General features: G+C 38.0%; 1 protein-coding gene across 1 annotated transcript in view; it reads right to left on the reverse strand.

Moving 5' to 3' along the window:
* Window positions 1–21,895, reverse strand: part of FAM81B (family with sequence similarity 81 member B) — a 54,735-nt gene that overhangs the window by 17,015 nt on the left and 15,825 nt on the right. The window contains exons 4-6 of the mRNA XM_072791072.1: window positions 20,714–20,957; window positions 14,565–14,683; window positions 6,512–6,641 (exon numbers count right to left, since the gene is read on the reverse strand). Of these exons, the coding sequence (XP_072647173.1) occupies window positions 6,512–6,641; window positions 14,565–14,683; window positions 20,714–20,957 (493 nt within the window). The remainder of the gene's footprint in view (window positions 1–6,511; window positions 6,642–14,564; window positions 14,684–20,713; window positions 20,958–21,895) is intronic.

Below are 21,895 nucleotides of genomic sequence, written 5' to 3' on the forward strand. Positions count from 1 at the left end.
TAATATTCCCCTGGCTATTCAGGGTCTTTTCTGATTCCACACAAATCTTAAGATGATTTGTTCCAACTCTCTGAAGAAAGTCCATGGTATTTTGATAGGGATTGCATTAAATAGGTAAATTGCCCTGGGTAACATTGACATTTTCCCAGTATTAATTCTTCCAATCCATGAGCATGGAATGTTTTTCCATCTCTTTGTGTCTTCCTCAATTTCTTTCAGAAGTGTTCTGTAGTTTTTAGGGTATAGATCCTTTACCTCTTTGGTTAGGTTTATTCCTAGGTATCTTATGCTTTTTGGGTGCAATTGTTAATGGGATTGACTCCTTAATTTCTCTTTCTTCAGTCTCATTGTTAGCACTGGGCATTTCTGTTAATGCCAGGAACAAGATCAGAATGACCACCATCCTTATGCTACTATTTATTTAATTTCATACTGGAGTTATTAAAGCAATTAGAACAGGGAGAGAAATTAAGGATGTGGAAATGGGAAAAGAGTAAAATTATTATTTAAAAATCATGTGATTATATGCTTGGAAAACAACAACAAAGACAAGCTGAAAAATGTCTATAATCAAGAGGAGAATTTGCTAAATTAGTAGACCATAAAACTGATATGGCGTTCATTATATGCAACTAACAATTCGTGAGAAGACATAATGAAACTCCATTATGATAAACTAAAAAGAAAAAAAGATAACAAAATCCCAAAATACACTGAAGATGCATACATGAGGAAAATTTGAAACTACTCCTAATTGAAATAAGAGCAAACCTGCACAAATAGGAAGCATGCTATGTTCTTGGACTCAGCATTATGACTCTGTCAATTCTAAATTTATAAACTTAAGATGATTTCAATACAAATTAAAATTGAGTTTGTTGATTGCTGGGACTAGACAGACTGATTTTAAAATCAAATGCAAAAACTAACAATTATCACCAAGAACAGGGAGAAAAGAAAGCAACAAAAGGGACTCACTGTACCAGGTATTAAAAATACTGGGGTGCCTGAGTTGCTCATTCAGTTAAGAATCCATCTCTTGGTTTCTGCTCAGGTCATGATCTCATGGGTGGTGAGATGTAGTTCTGCTTTTGGACTGCATGCTCAGCAGGGCATCTGCTCCAGATTCTCTCCTCTGCCCTTCCCCCCACTCATGCATGCTCTCTCTCTCTCTCACTCTTTCTCTCTCACTCTAAAATATTTTTTTTTAAATTAAAATACTGTAAGGCCTCAGTGATTAAAATAACAAGGCATAATATTAGGAAAAACTCCAAATGGGTCAAGAATTTAAATATAAATGGTAAAGCTATGAAAGTGCCAGAAGAAAATAGGAACAATTCTTTTAGGCCTCTGTATGGGGAATTTCTTTCTAAGTGTGACTTAAAAGAAGCCACAAAAGAAAAAACTGATAAAGTTAGCTACAAAGAGAGAATATAAGCATGCCAAAAGTCAAAAGATAGATGACAAACTGGGAATATGTATTTGCAGCTCTATCATAGTGAAAGGCTCATCTCCATAACATATAAAGAGCTCCTAGAAATTGAGACAAAAAAGAAAAATAGAAAAACAATATGGAAATGGATAAAAAAGATGAACAGATAGCTTGTTAAAAAGAAATATAAATAGCTCTTGAAGGTATGAACCTCACTCACATTAAGAAAGACTAAGTGAAACCTAGAGATTATAGTTTTTTCCTATAAGAATGACAAAATTCAAAGTCAACACTGTTGGTGAGGCAATGGGGATACATAGGACATTTTTCGTATTGCCAGGAGCTGTGCAATATGGTCAAAGCCCCACAGAGTGCAAATCATTCAAAATAATAAACATGTACTTTGACCCAGCAATCACACATCTGGGTGTTGATCCTACAAACACACCTATATACACATACACACACACAAACATAAGTGCAAGGTTACACATTGCAGCATTGATTTGAAAGAGAAAAATATTGAAAATAGCTCAAATATCCATCTGTGAGAGATTGGTAAAATGAGCTATTATATAGACAGGAAGAGTATGCAGTTGTAAAAAAAAAAAAAAAATGAGAAAGCTTTCCATGTACTAATATGGGTGATCTCCGGGATATATTTGTTTAGTTAAGAAAAAGTAAGATAAAGACCTAAATGTACCCAGCAATTGCACTGTTGGGGATTTACCCCAAAGATACAGATGCAGTGAAAGACTGAGACACCTGCACCCCAATGTTTATAGCAGCAGTGTCCACAATAACTATACCGTGGAAGGAGCCTCAGTGTCCATTGACAGATGAATGAATAAAGAAGATGTGGCCTATAGAAACAATGGAATATTACTCAGCCATTAGAAAGGATGAATACCTACCATTTGCTTCGATGTGGATGGAACTGGAGGGTATTATGCTGAGTGAAGTAAGTCAATTGGAGACGGACGAACATTATATGGTCTCATTCATTTGGGGAATATAAAAAAATAGTGAAAAGAAATAAAGGGGAAAGGAGAGAAAATGAGTGGGAAATATCAGTGAGGGAGACAGAACATGAGAAACGAACTCTGGGAAACGAACAAGGGGTCATGGAAAGGGAGGTGGGCGGGGGGACGGGGTGACTGGGTGACGGGCACTGAGGGGGGCACTTGACAGGATGAGCGCTGGGTGTTATACTCTATGTTGGTAAATTGAACTCCAATAAAAAATATACAAAAAAATAAGTAAAGTGAAAGGATGAAAAAAGATATTACCTATATTACCTCCAAATAGGAGTGGAAAAAAAAAAAAACCTAAATGTGAGACAGGAATCCATCAAAATTCCATTCGAGAATACAGGCTGCAACCTCTTTGACCTCAGCTGTAGCAAATTCTTACTAGACACGTTACCAGAAGTAAGGGGAACAAAGGCAAAAATAAAGTACTGAGACTTCATTAAGATAAAAAGCTTCTGCACATTGAAGAAAATAATCAACAAATCTCCAAGGCAGCATATGGAATGGGAGAAGATATTTGTAAATGACATATCAGGTAAAGTGTTAGTATCCAAAAATATATAAAGAACTTATCGAACTCAATACTCAAAAACAAAATAATCCAGCTAAGAAATGGGCAGAAGACATGAATAGACATTTTTCCAAAGAAAACATCAGAAGAATAACAGACACGTGAGAAGATGCTCAACATTGCTCATGAGGGACTATAACTCAAAACCACAATGAGATACCACCTCACATCTGTCACAGTGGCTAACATTAGCAACACAGGAAACAAAAGGTGTTGGCAAGGATGCAGAGAAAGGGGAACCTTCTTGCACTGTTTGTGGGAATGCAAATTGGAACCCCACTGGAAAACAGAATGGAAGTTCCTCAGAAAGTTAAAAATAGAACTATCCTATGACCCAGCAATTGCACTATTAGCCATTTACCCAAAGGAAACAAAATACAGATTTGAAGGAGTACATGCACCCTGTTTACAGCAGCATTATCAACAATAGCCAAACTACGGAGAGAGCCCAAATGTCCATTGACTGATGAATGAATAAAGATGTGTGTGTGTACACGCACATATATATATACACACACATATATGTATATAACTTACCCATCAAAAAAAAGAATGAAATCTTGCCATTTGCAACAACATGGATGGAGCTAGAGTGTGTTATGCTAAGTGAAATAAGTTAGAGAAAGACAAATATATGGTTTAGCTCATATGTGTAATTTAAGAAAGAAAAAAGATGGATGTATGGGAAGGGCAGAAGAGGGAGGGAGAGAGGGCAATAAACCATAAGAGACTCTTAGGGAACAATTTGAGGGTTGATGGAGGGAGGTGGTGGGGGGATAGGATAGATGAGTGAAGGGTATTAAGCACTGGGTGTTGTATGTAAGTGATGAATCACTGAATTCTACTCCAGAAACTAATATTGTACTGCATGTTAACTGAGTAAAATTGATATTAAAAAAATAAAATAGGTGCAGTATAGTAGTATATAAAATACTCTCTCTTTCATAAAAAGGAGGAAATAAGATTATAGTTGCATTTGCTTGTATCTGCATAAGGGCATACTGAAAGAATCTTGAACAGAATAATAAAAATGGTTTTCATGAGGGAAACAAAGAATGTGATAATTGGTGACAGAGGTAGCCATGAAAATTCTCAGTGTACATTTTCTTTCTTTTAAAAGATGTATTTATTTGAGAGACAGTCATGGCACAGTGGGGGAGGGGGGAGGAAGAAGGAGTGGGAGAGAATCTCAAGCAGATTCCCTGTTGACTATGGAGCCCAACTTGGGGCTCAGTATCATGACCTTGAGATCATGACTCAAACCAAAATCAAGAGTTGGACACTTAACCAACTGAGCCACTCTGGCAACCCAAATTTTCTTAGATAGTTTTGGTTTGTGAACCATACATATCATATTATTACCTTAAAAAAAACCCCAAAACTAAGGAGAACTATAGTCAATGTCACTTTTGAACTTAGCTGCAAAGTCAAATGCTTAATGATTACCCAGTGACTGTATGGCAGAAAATGCATGAATGTTTCGGTATTGGGAAATGTATTGGCCTAGGACATTAGAAATCCAAAGAGGTAAACAAGTGAATAAATAAAAACCCAAACCAAAAAACAACTAATATGATGATTTAGGCATTTGTTGATGTCTACAAGGCAATTTATAAAGTTAAATATTCAGTCCTAACAAAAACTAAATACTAATAAAAACTAATGGAAGTAAGTAGAAATTGATACTTCCTTAGCATGGTTAAATATCAAGCCAGTGGCCAACAGCAAACAACAAAGATGTCCCCAGCACAGTCAGAAACTGGAGAAGGCGCCCTCTATGACCTTTTCATAGTCCAACACATTATGACCATTTATGACCAACACACTTTATTTAACAGTGATCTGGAAGTTCTGGTCATGACCTTATGAAAAAAGTACTGAGGTTTTCAATCAGAAAACTGCAGATAAAGTGGTTATGATTTGTTGTTGATATGAATGAATATTTTTTAAAAGATTTATTTGAGAGAGAGGGAGAGAGTACAAGCAGGGGGAGTGGCAGGCAGAGGGAGAGGGAGAAGCAGACTCCCCACTGAGCAGGGAGCCCGACGAGGGGCTCAATCCCCCTGGGATCATGACCTGAGCCAAAGGCAGATGCTCAACCATCTGAGCCACCCAGGTGCCCCATGACTAAATATATTGAAAAACAAAGAGAATCTACCAAAAAACTATTAGGACTTAGATGTGTGTAGGTGTGGGCAAGGTGAGTCCATAGGTGCTACAATAAACTATGTGAAGCTTCTGCTTTTGATAAACTGGCTCCTATGAACAAATAATCAAACACTGAACTTTCATCTCCCCCAATTCCCAAAGGATTTCTTTCCACTTTGTTCTGCCCAAATGACTTCAGAGGAGATGTGCTTGTCATTACGTAAGATATGCAAGAAAGTGGGGCACCTGGGTGACTCAGTCAGTTAAGTGTCTGACTCTTGATCTTGGCTCAGGTCATGATCTCAGGCTCTTGAGATTGAACCCCACACTCGACTCTGAACTGAGTGTGAAGCCTGCTTAAGATTCTCTCTCTCTCTCTGTCTCTCCCAACCCCCACCTCCTGCTCATGCTCTCTCTCTAAAATAAGTAAAGAAATAAATGAATAAAATTATGTGACAAGGAAGGACACAGAAGAATTCTCACTAGCTCCTTTAATTAAGCCATTGACTGGAAGATGAAAAAGGAGAGGGATTTCAGGCAGAAAAGAGCACAAATATTATGGAGGCCACACAACATCTTAGAGTTAGTAGGGACCTACCTGCAGGTTGTTGAGTATGACTGGGTGTGCAGGGTGAGCCAGGAAAACATGGGGTGAACTGAAGAGACAAGCAGGGGTCCGTGTAGAGATGGCCTTTTAAACCAGGCCAATGGATTTGTACGTTATTTTGTGAGAGACATAACCTATTGTAGGGCTTTAACAGACTCAATTCGCATTTAGCTCACATCTTTAATAATCATAGCTTCCGTGACATATTGCTTTGCTTATAATCCTTGGTTCTACGATCTGAGGAAAACCCAGAGAGGAAGGGAATAACAGCAACAGTGGAATCAAGTAGCACAGGCTTACAGTGGGTAGCTGTGTTAGAACATGGCGGGGGGGGGGGCGCTCATTAAATATTTATTAATTCAACTGACAGTGCCATATTTAATGGCACATTTTAATATGACAGTGTCATATTTAAACTCTTTTGAAGAAAAGAGCTCTTTTGAAAGATTACCATGTGACTAGGCATTTTGATAAGCTATAATGATCTTCTGGCAATAACACATAAGGGAAGAGTTCCAATATTGGGACACCTGGGTGGCTCAGTGGTTGAGCGTCTGCCTTTGGCTCAGGGCGTGGTCCTGGGGTCCTGGGATCGAGGTCCGCATTTGGCTCCCTGTGGGGAGCCTGCTTCTCCCTCTGCCTGTGTCTCTCTGTCTCTCATGAATAAATAAAATCTTAAAAAAACAAAAAACAAGCAAAAAGTTCCAAATAATTTCAGTTACCTTCATATCCAAGTTCTTAGAAACAGTTTCTAGGGCAGACATGAAATCTTGAATTGTTTTTTCAATTTTCCGGTGTTCGTGCCTGATGAAGTGAATGTCTCCAGAAAGTTTCACAATGCTGGAGTCACATCTAGCAGCAAGATGAAAATCGGTTGTGAGATCAATAGGGTCAAACACTTCTAATACTACAGTAGGATGTGTGCATTCACCTGATGATAAAAGTTCTAAAGTTCTTTGAATAATGAGTTAGTAGATGTAGAATAACTGCAGAAATCTTCATTTTTCTCTTCTTTTCCTGATGGGAGAGAAACCAGGTTGGAAAATGATACATTGACATCAAAGAACTGGGTTGGAGTAGATGAAGGCATGGGGAGAAAATGGGAGGGATTTTAGATTTTCAGTCTGATATATTTATTCAATCACAGGAGTTCCAGTAGATTTTATTATTTTTTATTTTTTTTTTCCAGTAGATTTTAATGTTGGGAATACTCCCTGCTGCCTGTGGTGTAGACAAAATTGAAACTTTTGCCTGTTCTGAAATCACTTTCCCCCATTTAGTCTCTTTCATCGATCTCAAGATTGTCATTTCTCCTCTGACTACAAAGAGTCCCAGGTCACCATCATCTTCCAACCCATCTTCAAAAAAACAATTCCCCTCCTCTTAGCCCCAATAAAAAATCCAGCTCTTTGAGCGGTCTCAGTCAAGAATTGTCTTATAATAGGATGAAAGCAATTCACACTAGCATGTGAATGAAGTTTTGGCCCATAAAGTTGCATTTGTTTTCTTAAGGAAGGAATTCTAGTGAAATGGGGCTGGAGTTGAAGATTAAGCATCTTCCCAGCCTGTCAGGGAACCCCACCCCACTATCACCACTCAAGGCTTCTCCTGGGAGACAACAGGTTACATATTGTATTATACTTTCAATATAGTCCTATATGCACGAAAGATAGGATGTAGGATGCTGTTCTTTATACAAAGTTATCAGAGATCACTCTGTGGTTTGTAATTTTATAAAATAACTCTTTTGACTGTCCTAAAATGATATTTATTAGGAAGCTTATTGTCATGTTGTCATGCTAAGTGCTATAAATATTGTTTTGTAGCTGTCAATATTTTTTAGGATCTGGAAATGAATTTGTTTTTTCAGATTTTTGGTGCCAAAGCTGAGCCAAAAGTGAGTAAGATGGTAATTTTGCCTGAGAAATCCCTTCAAGAGATACCAGGGGACAGTCGTGGGAGTGGAGAGACTGCTGGGAGGAAAAATTTGGAATTAAGCTGATCAAAATGGGAGCTGGCTTGAATGCACCAAAGTCATGGGCAAAAGCCATTAGCACTTTGGTGCGTATAAACTGTTGCTGTCAAAACAAGCTCTGTTGTCCATTAGTTAGGATATTGTTTCGTGGATCTGCATGAAGATCCCTAAAGATTACATTGAAACAGTTGCTGCTGTCACCGCTCCCTGTCACTTCTCACCTTGTTCGACCTTCAGAGACAGCTGCTCTGCACCTTGTAGACCGAATGGTTAAGAACTGGTCTGTGGTGTCACATGGAACCTGGCGTTGAATCTGCCACTTTTGAGCTTTGCAAGCTGGGAAAACCTTCTTTTCTTTCTTTCTTTCTTTCTTTCTTTCTTTCTTTCTTTCTTTCTTTCTTTCTTTCTTTCTTTCTTTCTTTCTTTCTTTCTTTTTTTTTTTTAAAGATTTTACTTATTTATTCATGAGAGACACAGAGAGAGAGGCAGAGACACAAGCAAAGGGAGAAGCAGGCTCCTCCCAGGGAGCCCAATGCAGGACTCGATCCCAGGACCCTGGGATCATGACCTGAGCCAAAGGCAGCCGCTCAACCACTGAGCCACCCAGGCGTCCCTGGGACAAGTTTCTTAAGGTCTATGAGTTTCAGTTTTCCTTAACTGAGAAAAGTAAGGACAGACCAAGGTCACTGTTTGTCACTGCAGTTTGTCTACCATACAAGCCCAGGGTCGCCAGACACATGGACACAAGAGACATAAATAGTGTCTCCAGGGTTGCTTCTCAACCTTTAAAAGCATGAATGGCTATCCTGAAAAATGTCGCTGAGTGGAGTTATTTAAGGATGAATGGAGGTCATGACTAGACAGGGTGTAGCCAGTCCCCACGCAAGACCCCACCACCGGCCTAAGGCCGCAGGCTGACTTGTCTCGTCTACCTGGCTGCCTAGTAATTATTTCTGATGATCCTTCGACCAGGATCTCTTGATTCCATTGTTCTCATCGCAATGTTTCTGGGTTCACAGTCTCATTTATGGATTCAAATCTCTGTTTCAAGAAAGTTTTCTTCTCTTATACCCATGCATAATTTTTCCCTGAAGAATCCATTCTCTTTCCTCCTGAGGGAGTCCTATAGGGTCTAAGTTGAATGAGTTTTACTTGTCTGTTGTAGGTATCATTTTTTTACGACCATTTTTATATCGAAAATTTTTTCTCTTCATTTTGTATGGTTTGCTCATGTTTGCTTTTTTTTTTTTTTAAAGAAATTATTATTTTTAGTTGTATTTTTTCCATTTGGAGGGCTTCCAAAGCATATTTAATCTCTGTAATATTTCGGGTCCCCCCCCCCCACCTTATTCCTGAGCAACTCCAGTTTGTCTATCTTGTTTTTTTAGGTGATAATCTCTTTTGGGGGAACCCTTTTTTAAAAAATAATTTTTATTTTATAAAACTAAAACATGCCTATAGTTTAGAAGTCAATACAAACTAAAAAAAGGCTAATAACAAACTGAAGATGGCTCCTTGCTCTGTCTCTCCGTGCTCTTCTCAGGCCTCCCTGCAGACAAGTGCCCATCTTCACCCCCAGTTTCAGAGGTTTCTGGTGCAGCCAACTCCTATGCCTTTTGAGAATTCTGTGGAGAATGTGTAAAACCAGATCATTCCCTGCTTATCCCACAGGTTTAAAATTGGTTTTATGAGGCCTGCTAAGTCCGTTTCCACACATATTGTCTATTTTCTAGGTTCCAAGATTTCTACGCTCATAGCTTCTGTCTTTGTGGATATATTTTCAAGAGAAAGATTTTTTTTTTTTTTTTTGCTAGATTTAGTGGGATTTTAGAAAAGAGCAAAACCACAAAACCACATGTGACTGTTCACTCAGCAATCTTCTTTTAGCTCTTCCTTTTGTTCTTCTTTGAAACCAGGAGAAATTTTGGTGTGTTTTTTGGGGCAATTCCTCTCATTGAGGTGTGTTCATTGGCCTTTTGTTTTTCTGTCTCTGTCAGTCTCTTGGTGGTGGTGGTGGTGGTGATTTTTGTGCATAACCTAGATTCTTCCTATCACTCTTACATCTCTGAATGATGGTGAAATGGGGGGGTCCATTTCCCCATTTTTCTCTTCAAAAACTAGATTGCTGTATTTCACAGCCAATCATTGAGTTCTACCGTCTCTGTTGTGACACTCTAGGCCTCCTCCACCTCCTCTGCCTATAGCACCACCCCATTTCTCTCAGGTGTCAGTTTGCAAGCACCAGGGCCTGGATGATCAATAACATGATTGGATCCTCAGCTACACTCCCCAACTGCTCTGTGTTACTGACCTGAACCTCTAAAGGGACATTCTTATCTCTCCTATGACCCACATGAGCTCTGAGGTAATATTGCTCCATACAAATTATTTGGCCTATGCCTTTTAGGATTATTACTCTTGATTTGGAGCAAATCATTATGTTTAAGATCTGAGGAGGACCAGACACCATAGAACTTGGGAAGTGTACTCTGTGGTTAGCAGTTGTGGCGACTTCCAAGTTCTACTAAAGATGGAGCTTTTGTTTCCCTTCTTTTATTTTTAACTGGCTTTTAAGGTGTCTCAATGAGAAGTGAAGTAAAAGTATTTTTATTCAACCATTATAATCAGAAGTTCCTACTCTTAGCTTTTCAGAAGTTGACAATATCTATGGTATCTTTATTGTTTCTCCAAAGGATATGGCCTCTGCTTTTAATCACATATCAACACAATTCATTATTTTTTCATAAGCAAATTCTCCTTTGGGTCCCAAATAGACAAATGTGGCTAGAAGTTTGGCCTCCTTTGGCTGCTGCTGCAGACTGTGAATCATAGCCATCCCTGTGGGTATTCTTTACATTTGCTTTTCCTTATTTGCACTTCCTTATTTCCTTATTCTTTACGTTTGCTTTTCCTTATTTGCACTTGAGACTATGATCTACTGAATAGAAAAGAGGGTATCAAAGCAGGCCAGACAACTTTGAGAACCTCATGTCATTGGAAACACTTGCTTTTAAACTGCCAATGTTTTGGAGTAAGAAATAAAGTACAAAATTCAAAGCACATTGTCATTATTAGATATTGTGTTTGATTTATGCAGCTGTAAAATGTTTGTTAGGAATTATGTTGAAATAATCAGCTTAATCTCAGTTATGCTAAGATACTAATTGGAATGAAGGTCAATATATATGGAAAGACAGTAATTAATTCAGTCTCAGCTTGTTCATTAGTCACTTATGTGACAAAAATATACGAAACAGGAGAGGAAGTGAATTTAAGTCTTATGGCTTTTAGCCAGATTCTGTCTCAAATTAACAAATAGATTTAAGAAATTTTCATAAAACAGAGACATTCCAAGGAAAAAAATATCCTTGTCTGAAAATCACTATGTAGGATTCAAGGGGAAGGTAATTAAACAACTGAAGAATAAAATGGAGGAATAGAAGGCTCTTGGTTTCTCCTCCCCCTGTGAATGCACCAAATAAATAGCTATACACTGATCAGTTTCCTCTGAGAAAATTCCAGAAACTAATTTAAAGACTCCTACATAACAGGCAAGTAAGAAAATACCCAAATTGAAGTGAATAGGAAAAGCTGACACATTTATGCTGTAAACCTTCTTGGCACAGTGCCTTCCTTACAATTGGGAGGGAACCCTGAAATCCCAGCTTCTCCCTGAGGAGTGAAGGGTTTGGACCACACATCTAGCACCCCGACTTTTACAGCTGCCACTGGAAAGACTGGCTTCCAAATCACCCAGCTCTGAGAGCTGATGGGCTCATTTGCAAGTCCTTTGGGACCAAAAAAAAAAAAATGGACAAAGGTTCTGAATAGACATTTATCCAAAGATGACATACAAATGACCAGCAAGTATGTGAAGAGGTCCCCAACATCACTGATCATCAGCAGACTATAAATCAAAACCACAAGGAGATACCATCTTACACCTGTTAGGATGGCTATTATCAAAGTAATAAAAAGATAACAAATGGTGACTAGTATGTGGAGAAAAGGAAATCCTTGTATAGTGTTGGTAAGAATATAGATCGGTAGAGCCATTATAGAAAACAGGATGAAGGTTCTTCAGAAAACTGAAAATAAAACTCTGACATCATCCATCAACCCCTCTTCTGGATCTATATCCAAAGGAAATGAAGTCAGTACTTGGAAGAAATATCTGCACTCCCACGCTCATTGCAGCAATATTCACAATAGCCAAAATATGTCTGTTGACAGATGAATGGATAAAGAAATTGTGAAATACCCACACAAGCACACACGCATTTTAATAATTATTTAGACTCAAAAAAGGGGATATTGGGGGATCCCTGGGTGGCGCAGTGGTTTGGCGCCTGCCTTTGGCCCAGGGTGCGATCCTGGAGACCCGGGATCGAATCCCACGTCGGGCTCCCGGTGCATGGAGCCTGCTTCTCCCTCTGCCTGTGTCTCTGCCTCTCTCTCTCTCTCTGTGACTATCATAAATAAAAAAAAAAAAAAAAAGGGGGGGGGGGATATTGCCATTCGCGAATACGTGAATGAAGCCGGAGGACATTATGCTAAGTTAATTAAGGTAGGTGCAGAAAGAAAAAAACCACAGGATCTTATATAGAATCTGAAAAAGTCAAATACATAAAAGCACAGAGTAGAATGGTGGTTATCCAGTGTGAGGAGGTGGAGGAAATGTGGAAACGTCGGTTGACGAGTACAAAGTTATAGTTAGGTAGGAAAAATATACCTAGAGATGACTATAGTTAATAATATTGTGTTGAAGAATGGAAATATGCTAAGAATGTAGATTTTAAATGCTCTTATCACACACACAAGATAGTAACTATGTGAGAAGAAGATATATTAATTAGCTTGACTATAGTAACCATTTTAGTATGCACATGTATCTATTAAGTCATCATGTATAGACTTCAAATATAATTTTTGTTTTTAAGAAAGACAAAAAAAAATAAACTGAAGCAGAGCAAAAAGAATTGCACATCTTGTTCTTGATAGTATTCCACTCATGTCTTGGTTTCATTTAAATCTTATATGTAAGGCAAGATTGACAAAAATAGTATAGTAGGTTTGTAAGCAGTTCGCAGAAAAAAATAGTTGGGGCGTCATCAACATACCACCAAATGAAACCAAATTCCAAGTTTTATGCAAAACAAAAGTTTGGCATTTATCTTTGCGAAATCATGGCACATCTAAGTATGATTGTGGGTTTGCTAGTGTTTGTTTTATTATCTTGCTTCATGACTTATCCAGATATTATAAAATGTCCTTTATGTGTATCAAACACTATATAATGAAATGTAGAATTTTGTATATTTTGATGTATAAACATATATTTATAAATAATATAATCGCATACCTGTGTGTATACACATAGGTACTATTCCTATAGATTGTTTTCCTAATGTCTGTTACCTGCTCTGGCCTTTCATGGCTAGTGCTTTAGTTGAAGCCTTTCACATTTGTCACTTTGATTGCTGCAGTAGCCTTCCTTTCATTTTCACCTTCCTTTCCACACCCCAGCAATTCAGCTACTAGAGAGTGTTGCTAAATATGTCACCCCCTTACTTAAAATATTCCCATGGTTATTTATAATGTTCTACTTAAAGTTCAAACTTCTTACTGTGGCCCACAAGACTCCTCAGCCTCTAACCTAGACCATTTGTGAGGTTCATCTCCCACCTCTTCCTAAATGCAAACCCCAAAATACCAAAACTAAAACACCCTTCTCACGAGTAGCCCCTTGAACATGCCACAGTAATTCATCCCTCATGTATTTTGCACATATTATTCCTCCTAAATGAAGTGCATTTTCCATCTTTCCTTGTCCAGCTAACTAGCTATGGATCCTTCAAAACTCATCTCAACTGTTACCTCCTCCAGGAAGACTTCCCTATGCCTCAATCTGATTTGGGTGTTCCCATGGCACCACAGGCTCTCATTGTAGTGTTCATCTAATTTCTTATATTTGGAGTTTTTTTTTCCCAGGTAAACATAAACCTGGGGTTTTGGCAAATTGGAAGGGAACCATGTATTGAATCTCTGAACGCTAGCACACTGTCTGGGCATACGGTTATATGGCATACAGCATGTAGCTTAACACATTTTTTTGTTGTAGACTGTCTAAAAGAAGTTTATCACCTAATTCTTATGTGGTCACTAACATTTCAGAGCAGATTAACAAGGTATTCCAGGAGAGAAGAATGAGGTGCTGGTGGAAGACGTAGAGTTGCAAAGGTGTCTAAGTCAGTGATTCACAAGTGATCTTTGATAGGCCTACTAGAATGGTCCTGCCATTGTCTTGTCAACACCCACAGATTTTTGCTAACCCACATAGCATTAATTCTTTTGATTTGGAAATATCATATGAAAGATGTTACTCAAAATTTTATCCATTTTAAAGTAAGTCTCTTTTGTTAGACTTTTATATGTCAATCTTATATATTTTAAATGTTTTAATTGTTAGAATTTGACACATTTGGGGATTTTGTTTGTGGCTGTGAGGCCATGTCTTTGTATAGATGTTGGCATTTGGACACTCGAGGGCTTTATAGACAAGATGATTCTTGTCACTTTCAGATGGAACCAAACTGGACGTTGTATATAAGGGGTCTTTTATAAGACCCCTTGAGTCTCACAGGTGGAATAAGGCTTTCAAATTTTATCCTATACTTTCTCAACTACCACCTGATAGTTTAGCCTAATGTAAAAACAATATCTACTTTTCTAGTGTATGGAACTTGTTCGGGAATAAGAATTCAGTGGGCAAGAACTGACTGTTAGATGCTTCTTCTCACCTGGCTACTCTTCCTCGAAGATCTCCAACTCCTTGAAGGTGTTTGGTGTTTAGCTCCTGTACTGCAAAATTAGTTCCTGTGGCCGCCTGGTCTCGAGCTCTTATTTGGTCTTCCAAAATCTGTAATTTTGAGTATAAATTCCCATTAATTTCCCATCACACATGATAAGAAAATATGGTTTAAAGCAGAGGTTGCAAAATCGAATGATTTTCCTGATTAGGCTGATAATATAAATGAGTGAGAGAGTCTTATGTCAGATAAGGCGGTGTCCCTGCCTTATCTGAGGGAGGCGGTGATGGCCTGATTCCAGCAGATGGTTGCCAGATAGGAATAATGGCTCAACAGAGTTTCAACACCAGTCCAAATATAGATTTTACGTTAAATCTTTCCAGTTTTTAAAAATATCTGTTTATTTCAGAGAGAGTGAGAGTGAGCAAGCACAAGCATGAATGAGGGGAGGCGCAGAGGGAGAGAAAAGATCCCAAGCAGACTTACCACTGAGCATGGAGCCCAATGCAGGCCTGATCCCCCAACCCCAAGACCATGACTAGAGCTGAAACCCAGTTGGAAGCTTAACTGACTGAGCCACCCAATCACCCCTAAATCTTTCAATTTTTAAGTACAGACATCTTAGTCAAAATCTTTTATAAACATGATATGGGCCAAATAAAACATACTTACTGTGCTCTTATAGCTATCGGTTTCCATTTGGCCATCACTGATACAAAAGCTTTTCACAAAAACCTATTTCAGAATTGGTGGTAGGTTTAGAAAAAGGGATCTTTCATATGGTATCAGGGAAGACCCTGATTGACTTTATAGATTGACTCAGAAGCACAGTGAATTTAATACAACTAACAAAAGCAAATGTGAATCAGACTGTTTCACTCGGAGTGAAAAAAGGCTTATTTTCTCAGTGTTTTAGAGAACACAGAGGATTTATGGCCTGAAGTGGGTTCACATTTTTCCCCTGTGTATCCTTAGTCATAGCTTCAGTAATTCTTGGTATTCTGAAATAGAGAAGCCTGTCTTATACACTACCAGGCTGGTGGTTCCAAGAATATTAGTTTAAAATTTCTCCAGACTCATAAGTAAATATTAATTTAAAAAGAAAAGAAAAACTCTGCTGGTCCATAGAAAAAAATTCTATCTTGACATTCAAACAAATTCTAATGTAAAGCGGAGATACATGACATAATTTGTATCTATTCATAAAGAAAAAGTTAAGTTCACGATTTGGGAAAACATTTTAGTTGCTATATTTGACCAAGGCCTGAACTATGTTTAAATTACGTTCATGAATTTTTTTTAAGATTTTATTTATTAATGAGAGACACGGGGGGGGGGGGGGCGGGCAGCAGGTTCCATGCAAGGAGCCCGATGTAGGACTCGATACTGGGACTCCAGGATCATGCCCTGAGCTGAAGGCAGATGCTCAACCACCCAGGAACCCACATTTATGAATTTTTTGAGGAAAAGAGGGATATTTGTAGCAAATGAAAGTTAGAAATTTTAAAGATCATATACAGGCTCTTTCTCATTTGTAAACTGGCAGGTTGAGACAACCCAAAGGCAAATAAAATTTTAACTGAAAACATAGAAATATTAAGAACACTAGCTAGAGTTTTGTTTTCATTTGTTTTTTGCTTGCCTGTAGGTCTCTCAGTCTGTTCAGGTTGCTCTAACAAAATACTACAGACTGGGTAGCTAATAAAGAACAGAAGTTTATTTCTCACAGTTCTGGAGGCTGAAGTCCAAGGTCAGAATGTCAGCATGGTCCTGTTCTGGGTGAGAGCCCTCGCTGGTTGCAGACTGCCTATTTCTTACTGTGTTCTCATGTGGTGGAAGGGGTTAGAGAGATCTGTGGGGTCTTTTTTAGAAGGGCCCTAGTCCTAGTCACGAGACCCCACCTCCTAATACCATCACATTGGACGTTAGATTTCAACACGTGAATCACTGGAGAGAGAGGAGAGACAGATATGTAGACCCTAGTGATAGATGTTGTTTTGCTTTGTTTTGGTAAAGACTTGTGATGAGAGGGAACTTGTCCTACTAAACACTAAAATATGAGATAAGGATAAATGAATCAATGTAGCTAAATAAATATGCATACCTAAATAGATCAATGTAATGTAGTGAAGATCTTGGTAAATCTAAGAAAGAGATACGCTATACCAGAGGCTCACAAAGCAGTGGGGGAGGAATTTCACAAATGGTGTTGGGATCTCTGGTTATTAATTCAGAATTAATTTAGATCTTTATCTCATAACACATCAATATAGATTTTAGAAAAATAGATTTAAAATATTAACTTAAACCATGGGGTTGCTGGGTGGCTCAGAAGGTTAAGTGTCTGCCTTTGGCTCAGGTCATAATCCTGGGGTCTGGGATTGAGCCCTGCATGGGGCTCCCTGCTTTGAGGGGAGCCTGCTTCTCGCTCTCCCTCTGCCATTCCCTTTGCTTATGCTCTCTGGCTTTCTCTCTCTCTCTCTCTCAAATAAATGAATGAATGAATGAATGAATGAATGAAATAACTTTTAATACATAAAAAAACTTTTCTTAAAAAAGCTAAACCATAAAAATAACATAGCAGAGGTAATTATTTTAGTTCTAAATGAAGAAATTTCACTTCTTAAAAATGAGAGAAATCACAGAGCAAAATATTGGAATGTTTAACCTTATAAACTTAAACTTAATAGATACATTGTAAGTATAACTAAGATATAAACAACAAACTGGAAAAACATAACAGACATTATTGCCCAGGATTTCAGTTCTGTGCTACAACCAACATACACTTCTTGGCGAAAGCCAATTATGCCTATCTTTTCCCATCTTTGTGTTTGGTGTTTTGGTGTTTGAAATCAATCCCAATGAGAGCATTAACACCATGGAAATAGGCAAACATTACAAATCAAGTTTTTATTCTCCAGAAGGTATTTGATTGCTGGACTGTTAAACATTTACCAGGGCACCACCAGCTATTATCCTTAATAAAACATTTCATCAAATTGATAAAAATTAAAAAGTACTAAAAGATAAAAGATTTATCTCCAAAGATAAATTGGTAAAAGACATTAATGGATGACTGACAGAGAAAATGCAAATTGTTATAGTCACTTTTAAAAAGTGAGAAAAAGAGAAAGATCTCATTTCTATCCCATCAAATTAGCAAAGTTAAAATAATAAATCACAATGCTGCCATGGGTGCAGTGAAAAAAGCATTCTCATGTAATGCTAATGGAAGTGTAAGTAAGCATAAACTTTCCGGAAACCAGCTTGGCAGCACGCATCAAGAGCTTTCAGTGTTCACACCCTGGAGTTTCACTTCTAAGAATATATACTGTGGAAATAAGCCAAATACAGACATACATTAATGCACAAAGATATTTTAATATTAAGATAATGATTTAGCAAATCATGGTATATGCACCATGCAAAGACCTTTAATGACATGTTAGAGTTTATGATATAATTTTATATTAAAGATTGGGCTTACAAATGTAGTCTCAGCTTTCTAAATGGAAGGATTTGAGGGAAATGACTCTGGGTGTTTGTAGAAATGGTCATTTGCTGGTGGAATGATGAGAATCCCTGCCCACCACCTCCCCCGCCCCAGTTTTAAAATTTTTTTCTAAGCTTTCAAAATGATTCTAATGAAAAAGAATTGCTTTTATAAGTTGAAGGGGGAAAAAAAAATCCAAGAAAGCAATGCTATACATAACATTCCCTTTTCTTGAGTTTAAATTACTTTTAAAGTTTGTAATTAGTTACCAGCTTGCAAGCCAAATAATTTGATTATAAAAAGGACCAAGCAACTTAACTGTTGCAATTATGGTTGATAAAAACAATTTTTTTTTTCATTCTTTTCAAAGGCCCAAGTCAAGTTTCAGCTCACTAGAACCTATCTTGCTGGTCAATCTGCAATGGGCTGACCTGGCTAAGGAGTTCAGGTTTTTAAAAAATACTTGAACAGCATCTATTTCTCTGTAAAGCACTTGGCATTTTATAGTCTTATTTATTGGAAGTAGCCTAATAGTTTCTTCTTTATATTTTAAATACGTTATCTTCAGATATTTCCTTTTTTATTTTTTTATTTATGATAGTCAGAGAGAGAGAGGCAGAGACACAGGCAGAGGGAGAAGCAGGCTCCATGCAGGGAGCCCAACGTGGGATTCGATCCCGGGTCTCCAGGATCGTGCCCTGGGCCAAAGGCAGGCGCCAAACCGCTGCGCCACCCAGGGATCCCCTCTTCAGATATTTCCTAATTCAGTTTTCTACACAGACCAGTTCTCCTCATTTTCGCAGTGTACACCAACCCCTTAACAGGATGGCAAATATTTTGAGATTTTAGAGTTTTTGGAAAATGTTTTGTCTTTTTTCAGAGCTTATTATCTAAGACAATCAATTATTCTAGGAAAAGAAGCTCTTAGCAAGACTTGGAGATCTGGAAAAGTTTCCCCCTTAATGTTAAGAGTATTTTATTGAGGTATAATTCATATGTGTTAAAAGAATCAAAGTGTATATGTGGATGGATTTTGACAAATGTAACCAACCATGTAACAACCACCTGGATCAAAATATAGAACATTCTAGAAGCCTAGAAGCATTTTTGATATTTCTGAGAATGCTATTTTCTTTTCAGTTACCAACAAGTTTTGACTTTGAAATTGGTTTCTTAATTTAGCACTAGCGCTGTACTTGATTTTGTCATTATCTTAAAGGCACTGAGCCACTAACCTCTTATCACTTTCTTAACACTAGTATGCCTAGAAACACCTTTGACCACTTTGAGAAGTTCACTGACTTTTTAAGCACTGGGGTCAGTTCAGTATGTGCTAAATACCAACAAAATATCTCTTAAAAGTTCACTAAGATTTTTTAAAATCTTATTTTAATTTTTAATCTATACTCCCTCTAATGCATTATGGTGTTTGCCAGACCCTACAGATGGAAAATAAATTATAGATGTCCTTAGCCTTATAAACAAAGTCCTAAGGAAGGCATTGTTTGGGTTAATTGCATGAATTTTGTTTGTTTGTCAAATCCACTATATTCTCTGATAGTAAAAGAAGATATTTATTGTGGGAAGACATTGTTATCAAATCTCATGATCCTTCTGCAAACTTTTAGTCAGTTTCCTCAAAAGTAATCAATCTCTGGGATCCTTGCCTGAAAGTTGCTAACCCAGATTCATCAGGCCCATTGGCACTTTAAGAATACTGAAAGACCTGTAGTAAAAAACCTATTTATCTTGGTTTAACCCAGATAATTTCTCCTTTGATCAGAAACTATTTTTCCTTTAACACCTTGAATATCATTCATTCAGGAAATATGTAGAGTGCTAACCACCTACCAAGTTCTGTTGCCATCTGGTGTGGGATTTAGTGATGAAGAAAACAAAATCCTTGCCTTCACAGAGTTTATATATTAGAAGGAGAAAACAAGCAATTAATAAATGCAGACTATGGTAGTTTGCTTATCAGATGGATAGGTGCTATGGATACCTAAAAAGTAAGGTTTAAGGGAGATTATGACTGCTGGTGGGGAAAGGTGCTATTTTATAGAAATGTCAAGGAAATCCTCTCTGATAGGATGATAGCTGAGCAGAGACTTGAAGGAAATGAAGAACATTTCATAGGAATGTCTAGCGGAAGATGATTCAGCCAGAGTGAGTAGTAAGTGGCAAGGCCCTGAAGCCAGAACATGTTTGGTATGTTCCAGAAAGAGCTGGGAGCCAGTGTGGCTGCAGTGAAAGAAAGACCAGGGGTGGGAGATGGGGAGACAGATTACTGGGGTCAGACTGTGACGGGTCTATGAACCATCATTATGAAAACCTCTATTTGAAATGATTACATGAATCTTGAGATTTAGATTAAAATAAGCACCTAAGCACAATGTCTGACATATTGTTAAACAGTTCTCTCTGCTGTCACAGAATAGATATTAAATGCTTTTTGAATAGAATTTCCTTCTACTTTTTGGCATAAATGAGCAGTTGAAAAGTTGAACTGTTTTCCTCTGGGGCAACACATTGTAATCATTTAAACTTAAGCCATAGTGATTCACTTCTCTAGGTGAAAGATGGTATTGGTGGTTGACAATCGTTGACAAGCAATGATGCCAACATATAGAAAATAAAGAACTACCTCAATATTTTGGCTGAGTTTTTTGACGATGCTGGTGATGGTCTGAATGTGGTTTTCCAGTAGCTTCCTGGCGAGCGACTCCTCTTTTCGAAAGCCATGTGTTCCCTGAAGACAAGCAGAGATATCCTCCTTGATGCGGAAGGCTTGTTCAAGGAGAAAGGCGATGGTACGCTCCTGGTTGTTCAGTCTGTCTTCTAGATGACTTCTGTTGGTGTTTGGAATCACAGGAAGAAAAGAATGACCCCTGGTCAGGAAAAGGAAACAACACCAGCGGTGTTACAAGAATGAGTTGGAGGAGCCAGACCCAGAACTTGCATCTTCACTTCTACACCAGTATTGTCTCACCTGGGAGAAGTTTAGAAGTTTAGAAGGACTCTAAGCACCTGCCTGGTTAGAATCTTGGTTTGTGTCTCATCTAAGAAAAAGATCTGACTTCTGCCTTGGTCTTACATTATGCATTGTTCATGTTTCCTATATTTTACCCACTATTCTAACAAGCCAAGCTGGATCTACATAAATTCAATACCTGAAAATTCCACATTGAGGACAGTGTTGCCTTCTAAGCTGGAAAAAATAATAGATCAAAGGCAGAGATTTACAAAAGAATCAGTTTAGTGAAAAAGTAAACCCAGTAAATTAGAGAAAGAAATTGGAGACACTAGATCTCTTTAGTATTTTGGTAAAGAAACATTCAAGATGCTGACATCCCCTATTCGTATTAATGTATTATTCTTTCCCTTCACAGATAAGCTTCTTGAAGGACAAGCAACTTTTGTCTTTTTCTTTATTGAATTTACTTTGTTTTTGTGACCTTGTCTCTGAAGAAAGGAAATGAGTTACATAGTACCTCAGGAGTAAAATTTCCTGAGTCTTGACCAAAATGCTGACCTAGTATGACTGCTGGCTTCCAGTCCTCAATTCCTCCTAAAACCTTGGAGAATCTAGAAAGGAAAATTAGAAAACTGTAAAAAGAAAAAACAAACAAAAAACCCCCCCAAAAACCCTTGGCAGCTGGGGCCATTTTAAACCGGTGAATGTGTAGGGTGATGGTGGAGTAGGTGCCATGGTGTGCCCCCCAATTCCCTTTTCAAGGAGGAGAGACATTTCCCCCAAGTGTTGGGAGTGCTGTCTCCGTGAAGAGAGTCACCTTGCTCAGGGCGATGCCCACTTCTTGGGGCAGCT

Source organism: Canis lupus, chromosome 2, assembly GCF_048164855.1.
Source record: "Canis lupus baileyi chromosome 2, mCanLup2.hap1, whole genome shotgun sequence".
NCBI classification, from domain to species: domain Eukaryota; kingdom Metazoa; phylum Chordata; class Mammalia; order Carnivora; family Canidae; genus Canis; species Canis lupus.